General features: G+C 38.0%; 1 protein-coding gene across 3 annotated transcripts; it reads right to left on the bottom strand.

The window, feature by feature from the left end:
* Nucleotides 1–210: 210 nt before the first annotated feature.
* Nucleotides 211–7,492, bottom strand: zgc:113276 (uncharacterized protein LOC553748 homolog). Of its 3 annotated transcripts, none has more exons than XM_060859788.1 (10): nt 7,360–7,492; nt 6,867–7,038; nt 6,030–6,202; nt 5,393–5,608; nt 4,753–5,047; nt 4,521–4,654; nt 2,672–2,911; nt 1,987–2,151; nt 897–986; nt 211–796 (listed from the first exon to the last, which is right to left on the bottom strand). In XM_060859788.1, the coding sequence occupies exons 2-10, from the start codon at nt 7,036–7,038 to the stop codon at nt 626–628; spliced, it is 1,656 nt and encodes a 551-aa protein (XP_060715771.1). In that variant the 5' UTR covers nt 7,360–7,492; the 3' UTR covers nt 211–625. The 3 variants fall into 3 exon arrangements, with proteins under 3 accessions (XP_060715771.1, XP_060715772.1, XP_060715773.1); XM_060859789.1 differs by having other exon boundaries at nt 2,765–2,911; XM_060859790.1 differs by lacking the exon at nt 7,360–7,492 and having other exon boundaries at nt 6,871–6,991.
* Between the last annotated feature and the right edge of the window lie 260 nt (nt 7,493–7,752).

Genomic DNA, 7,752 nt, shown 5'->3' with positions numbered 1-7,752 from the left:
ACCCTTTAGAAAATTTTAGTGGTAGTTTAGTTAAACAATTATTGATAAAGATATAATCTGTAGTTATGAAACCAACCATAAAACTTTCTGAAACTGGGAAAATTCATATCATATATTTGTTTATGAAATTTGTATTATTATGTGTATGTATATGTAATATGTAAGACCTTTGATTTGCCTATACCATGAAATATAATATACACAGGGATTTCTTATGCTTTATTAAGTAATACACAGCATTACTTCTTGTTATCATGCATTTAATACTTCAATAGATAATCCTTTATCCCTTTGACCACCAGGTGCCACTAGTGCACAATGTGTTTAAATGAACCTTTTTCTGATGCATTTGGGAGGAAAGCTTCATTTTGCTATCATTACACATAGCTCGATATATATTTGCATAACATTATGCATTGTGATGCTGCGATATGAGTGGCTGAAAGTTAATTCCATTATGCTCATTAAATGCATGTAAATACCATCAAAATATGAATATTGGCACAGTGTCCAAACATGGCCATGGTAGCTTCATTCTGGCCAGATATTACAATCATGTACAATGCAAACGCCTTGAAATGAAATGCCAGCATGTTTTCTGCGGCAAAAACATGTGAAAGAAGCATCATAGCCACATAAGGCCATGCATGTGGGAAATGTACTCCTCAGTTTGTGTCTTTTCCACTTTGTTGTTTTCTGTGTTCTTTTTTTTCCTGCTATGTTCATCTATGATATCCTTGGCAATGCGGAAAGCTGCTGCCTGACCCCCTGCAAGGTTCACAGCATGGGGACCGACCTGGCCAAATAAAATATTGAAGTTATAATACATAAATATTTTCTTCAAGATCAGCTTGACAAGTTTTCAAAGAGGAAAATATTTCCACACTATCTATTACCTGAAGTGCTGCATACTGCCCCATCAGATAAACTGGACATGCAGGAGCCCACTGGAGAGTCTCTGAGATACATGGCCATCCTTCAAGCACCTGCAAAACAAACAGGACCATTAACTTCAGTAGGACACAGTCATAATATATTACTACTCAAAAGCATTTGGTTACAGGATAGAGTTATGTCTAAAGCGAGTTGGTTCAGTTTTTTTTAACTTAGAAGAGAACTTTTTATTGAGTTAGAAGAAAACTTCTAATTATTTGTTTTCAAAGCTCTCTAGCCATACAGAGTATTTATTAAATTCCTCCACCAAGAGTTTTAGCTAATTCATCAGTGAATTAAATGGTAACAAATACATTTATACAAAAACAAAATACAAATACTGATTAATAATGCGGGTAGAGAATTCAAGCAAAATACCACAAAATTGAAGGCAGTCTAGTCAAATTCTTGTTCTAATGCCAAGTCAGTGCTTCAATTGTGAGATCTTTAAAATAAACTTTGTAGGACATCTAACAAAACATTTTTGATAGAAAAGTAAAGCAGAATACTACAAACTGTGGTACTTTAGAGATAAAGAAACCAGTATATCAGAAGAGCTGATGAGAAAGAACATATATTTCATATATATTTGCCAGTAATTGTAAATTATGGAAGTGAATCTGCTGTAGCACATCATTTCAAATATTGATGTAGTGGGGAAAACAATGAAATGATGAATACAGGGGAATAGAAACAAATAAACTGATAAAAAGATACGGAAAGCATGACTCAGGTTCATGTTGTAATGGAAGACTGATGGTATTAACTGTAATCATGTCACAAATGATTAGCAGAATATTTAAATGGAAGTTGTTGTTTTTTCTGAAGTATTGGCTCTTAGCTAACCTAATAATGTTACTATTGTAGCTCCAATGCAATGGTCATGACGCAAACTTCTAAAGTCAAACTGAATACACAGAAAACCTAAGGCTTTAAACAAAACTTTCTTGAGTGGCCTACGATGCTGTCTGTTCTGTGTGTAAAGATTGGTCCTTTTGTCAACAGTTACAGAGAAAAAACTCTTTTAGTAGCCTAAGTTAAAGTATGGTTAACCTGAACTGGGAAATGCTTCTTGATGTCTGAGAGTAAGGGGTCTTGATTAACATCTAGCTTGCAGCCAGTTGCAAGCCAAATCCTGTCACCAGTCCATTTTTCACCATTATCATCCAGGAAAACCTTCCACTTCTGAGTTTCATAGCACCAAACTGCTTCAGTCACCTACACACAGAAATTCAAAAATGTTCTGCTGATAATAAATAATAACAAAGCTCAGCAGTATTCCTCGTATTAGGCAATAACATTAAAATTGTTTTCCATCTAGCTATTCATACCACTTATCCTATACAGGGTCACAGGAAACCTGTTCCTATTCCAAAGTACTTGGGCACAAAGCAGAATTGGGGTGCCAACTTTTTGCAGATAACCCATCACATTCACCCATTTGAACAATTTAGAAATTCCAATCATCCCTTAACACAGTTGTAGGACAATTTAAACATAGGACAATTTGATGATTATGCTTTCTAGACTGTTTGGAATAGGGGAGGAAACCAAAGTACCCAAAGTACCTCCAATCCACAAGGTGCAAGGCAAATGTACTAACCAATAAGGTGCCTTACCCCAAAAAAGGTTTTGTCAATAATTGCTTTGTAATAGGAATATTTAATTAATCTAAGGCTTAAATAAATAAATGAAAACAATAAGCATTAAAAACAGCAAATGGGGTAAATGGGGATACCTGGCAATATGCCTTGACAAGCAGCTGCCCTGACTGAATGAAAGGCTGCAGCTGTGCATAAGCCTCTGGAGTCACAGCTCCCCCTTTACGTGCCTGTTTAATCATTGCTAGCCTCCTGTGTAGGCTCCTTTCTCCATAGAACTGCCGCAGGTAGGCCAGGCCATCCAGCTTGATGCCATGCTCAATGTGTGAGTAACGGCCAATCAGACTCTCAACATCTCCAACATCAAACTGCTTAAGCTGCATTGACAGATAATGTCATTTATAATGTCAATAATATCATTATCAGTACCTTTTAGGAAACATTGGAAGTACACTCAGAGGTTTCTATAATAGGAATACATGTACTCCTCAGTTTAATGCAATTACCCAATCAGCTAGTCATGTGGCAGTAGCAGAGTTCATACAGATACTTGTCAAGAGCTTCAGTTAACATTCTTTAGAGCTAGGGTGTACAATCTTCTTTGCAGAGGGCCAGTATAGGTGCTGGTTTCATTCCAATCAAGCAGGACCCACACCTGATTTCAGCTGTTTCAGTAGGCTCAGGTGAGTAATCAGTAGACTCAGGTGAGGTTTCTGTTTGGTTAAAATGAAAAACAGCACACACACTAGGACTTTCCGGATAAGATTGGACACCCCTGCTCTAGAGTTTACACAGAGTTGTGCAAACAAATGAGCTAGTTCCACAGAGGCTTGCTGATGAGGAAGGTCATAAAAGAAAGGTGAGAGGCTGGATTGAGCTATAGAAACACTTTACATCCATGATAACCAGAAAATCATCCCAGAAGGCATAATGTGTCACAGAAACAGATGGGCTACAATAGCAGAAAACCACATTGGTTTTTACTCGTCTCAGCCAAATTGAGGAACTGAGGTCGTGCTGGGGATGGGCTCATTGAAACTGCTTAGCTAAAGATTAGGAAAACATCATCTGGTCTTTAGGTGATATTTACTTATCATAAATCTATGTATCTGGGGTTGTGCGATTTTTGTTTAGTAGGGTCTAGCCCATTGTCTTTAAGGGAAACCAGTCTGCTTAGCACCTGACACCCCCACACCAAATTACCCCAAGAATAAATTGTGCAAAAAAAAAAAAAAAAAGAGAAATGATGAAGTATGTTATCTTTAACACAATACTGCACCTTTTCACTATGTATGCATATCATGCCCTGAGAATTCACATGTGGGTGAAGACACTCCATTTAACTAATTAACAAACCTTGAAAAAACAGAAATTATTTACATTCCAGGAAGCTAGAAATTTCCCTTGCTTGCACAGCATTACTGGCATTTGTATCTACTATGTGTAACAACAGGATTGAGATTAGCCAGCCAAGCAAAAATATGTAGAGCAGACCTGTGGTTATATGATTCCTGAATTAGGTCTAAAATTTAACACAAAACTAACAGCATTACAGATTGCACAAGCAAGGCAGATGTGTCTACAGATGTTGCCAATATTGACAAATTGCAACACTTACTAACATCGAAGCAACTAACATTGATTATGTGGTGTGAAGGATTCAGCACCCAAATATCACCTGTGCCTACAGTGGTCCTTTATTACTAATGGATAGCTAAATGCCCATAGTGTCCTTACAGCCTAACCCTTTTTAGACTATCATGGGCATGAAGACAGCACAAAATGGAACCTGTGGTCTTAATTCTCCACATTCACTGCTCTGTTCCAGCTCATTACAGTAGAAGATGGTATTAATGATAGTTGTGGATATTTACATGTTGCTCTATGACAAAATTTCTGAGGTCTGTGATTGGTGAAAAGGATATATCATGAAAATAGGTTTGCCCTTTTATATCAAACATCTTCCTGTAGCTCTAATCAGATTACCTGTACATGTTTCCGCAAGACCCAGGTCACTTCATTTGCACCTTGTTGCAGAGCCATAGAGATAATGTGGGCACTGCTCAGACCTCCACCAATCACCATGACCCTCTGGTTCCTGTGGCATACAGCAGGTGGACCTGGGATAGTACAGAATTGAATCCAGAATGGCACTTTATACAGTGCCAAAGGAAATGATGACGCCAAGTCAATGAGGAAATGTTGAAACCAGGCTTACCTGTAAAGCGACTGCCTTCAGATTTATGTTGAGCGAGGTGGTGCATCAGTTCCACTGTGTGCTGCAACCTCTCTTCAGGGTAACTCTCTGTGATTGCTCTCACCCATGGAGGGATATTTGCCATCTGTTCTCTGGTGGGTCCTGTGGCTAATACCACTCTTTTGGCCTCAATAGTGTCCCCGGTGTCCAGAGTCACTTGAAAGAATTCTACCTTCTTTTCTTTTCCAGAAAGTAATGGAGTAATTCTGTCCACAGTGCCTTTGATAAGGACATGGTCCAGGTTGTAACTGCGCACCTGTTTGAGGCAGTTCTGTACAATGTTTCACTGGATAACCTTAAAGAATTGCTAGATGCTGCCATGTGCAGAATCTATACCAGTATTCTAATACAAGCTTAGCCATATTAAAATGTCAACTGATGCCATAGAAACTTTCTTCCAGATGCAATGGTACTTACCAGCAATATTTGATTAATTGTTTAAATATTATGGTTTAATTCCATGCTTTATGTGTACTTTTATTAGTCATTAGTCATTCAGCAAGTTAGTGAAACCATATATCTCCCTATGCCACACATGTCTGTTTAGTATCATAAGTACATCCATGGTTTTGATCCATGCTACAGTACACTGACCCCAGACCTGATCCTTGAAGAAGTCCACACTGAGCTGAGTCCCCGGCAAACTAAAATATAAGTTTTTCTGCAGGCCTTTAGCAGCACTGAGAAGCTTGCTGTTTTGCTTTCCAAGGCGTCCATCGTTAAAGAATGCATTCTTGTCCTGAATGTAGACCTTCTCAGGGAGCGAGTGAAGCTCAGCTAGACGATCCTCTGCCAGCACAAACTCTTGTAAGGCTTTCTGGGATTAACAAAAATAATATTGTTAGGATTTTTAATTTTAAAGCAACACCAGAACCTAGTATTAGAGCTGTTTTATGAATGACATTTCAAATTAAAATTTCATTTGTTACATACATAACCATACACAATATGACATGTAGCGAAATGCTTGTACGACTGTCTTCCCATCAGAGAGAGTAAAAGAGGAATTAAATTCTAGCACAGAGTTACAGAAATGTATTAATGGTAGAGTTGGAAGTAAATAAAATAAATAAAGTACGGTAAAATATGCAAGAATAACTAAAATTATATAAGGATTACACAAGCGAGTTGTATGTATCAAGATGGCGTCGCTGAAACTGGTTGCCTTCACGACTGCGCTGACATTTATAACGTTTCTATTGCATTTAACCAGTCAGATGATTCACTTTGCTTTTTACCTTATTAAGAGGGTTAGTGTGCACCAGCATGTGTGAGCGAAGGTGAGGGATATTGAGTGTTGTGAACTGGCTCTCCCATAGGGAAGCCCATTCTCCATAAGAATCCACCACCTTGAAAATCAAAGGAGGACATGGTGGACATTTTGGGTCTTTGTGTAGTTCAGACAGTGTATCTGTGGAAACACAATGTCTTGTTAACACAGAAGTGTCACTCTCTCACATGGTGAAGTTTTCAGGAATCTCTTTGGAGTACTGATCAGCCATAACATTAAAACCACCTGCCTAACATTGGTAGGTCCTCCTAATGCTGTAACACTGTGTGTTCTGCCACCTTGTTATCGGAGCTAGCTTTTTCTTTTTCATCAGTTTATGTTACAGTAGCTCTTACAGTATGTTAGATCAGACCAGAGGGGCTTTCCTTCATTTTGTTTCCATGTGTGGGCCTTGAATGCCCATAACCCTGATGTCAGTTCACCAGTTTTCCTTCCCTGAACCTGTTTTTGAGGATACTAACCACTGCATACTAGAAACACTTCATAAGATTTGCTGTTTTAGAGATGCTCTGACCCAGTCTAGTCATCACAATTTGGCCAATGGTCAATGTCAATCATATCCCCACGCCATTATTCCAGCTTCCAATATGTCAGCTTCAAACTGTGTTAACTTGCTGCGTAATACATTCCACCCACTGACAGGTGTCACTGTAACAAGATAATCAATGTTATTCACTTCAGCCCTCAGTGCTTTTAATGTTGTGATTGATCCCTGAATAAACAATGCATTGCAAACAATAGCAATGCATTATATTGCTATAAAAGTGTTTAGGATTAAACATGCCAACAGATCTATTCTTGCTCTTGGTCTGTCCGTTCTTGGGATTTGTCTTGCTCAGCTGTACCCCCTGGAGGATTTCTGGACTGGAGGAGTTGACATGTTGATTGGGGTTCATAAGCAGGGTAGCCAATATGAGAGCATGAGGTCCTGCTCCAACTATCAGCACATCCAACATCTCAGAAAGACAGACAGAGACATATATACAGAGAATTACCTAGAATGTACGATACGTTTTTAATTAGAAATTAACATTATCATAAACTGTAGAGTGTAAAATATTCCAATGACTCTATTTTAAATTAGGAATCATATACAGTACAAGAGAACATCTATGCAATTTCAAGTAAATTAGCTGTTACCGCTAGCCAGCTGTACAGCCAGAGAAAATGCATCTATACCTTCTAACTAATCAAATCGGGAAATTCAACACTACTGTGGTATTAAATAGTATAAACTGAACCATCATGTGTGAAATGAATTAGTAGGAGGAATCTACCTGATGAAGCGTTTTCAAGGTCAGAAACAGACAAACAGAGAGAAAGAAAAACAGAAAGAGAGCTGCTGAGTAAAGTTTGCAGACAGTCTGTGTGAGACTCCTGTAACTTTAGCCGTTGTTTCTTTAGATAAACTGGACTCTGATTGGTTTTAAGTGTTGAGTGGCAGAAGTAAAAATAACTGTGCCATACAACAGAGTCAAAATTTGGCAGACACAATTTGCTGTTAACTCTTAACTAACCGGAAGTCCAAGACTATTTTATTTTGTATTTAAGAATATGTAAAAAAAAAAAAAAATTGTCTAGAACATAATGTTTAGCAGATAATGTTACAAAACTAAGAAGCTCATACTGTACATTGATCATGGTAGCCAGTAACTTAAAGAATGTGAATC

Source organism: Tachysurus vachellii, chromosome 23 (assembly GCF_030014155.1).
Source record: "Tachysurus vachellii isolate PV-2020 chromosome 23, HZAU_Pvac_v1, whole genome shotgun sequence".
NCBI lineage: Eukaryota > Metazoa > Chordata > Actinopteri > Siluriformes > Bagridae > Tachysurus > Tachysurus vachellii.
Note: the sequence above shows the minus strand (reverse complement) of the source record. Positions and strands in the feature narration are given on the sequence as shown.

Bases quoted from the DNA above. Each gene is read 5' to 3' on its own strand.
- zgc:113276 (XM_060859788.1), bottom strand. From the start codon at position 7,038: ATGTTGGATGTGCTGATAGTTGGAGCAGGACCTCATGCTCTCATATTG. The intron at 5,048-5,392 runs GTCTGGGGTCAG...TGCCTCAAACAG, and splicing joins TGGACTTCTTCAAGGATCAG to GTGCGCAGTTACAACCTGGA. The intron at 4,655-4,752 runs GTAAGCCTGGTT...GTACTATCCCAG, and splicing joins TGAAGGCAGTCGCTTTACAG to GTCCACCTGCTGTATGCCAC.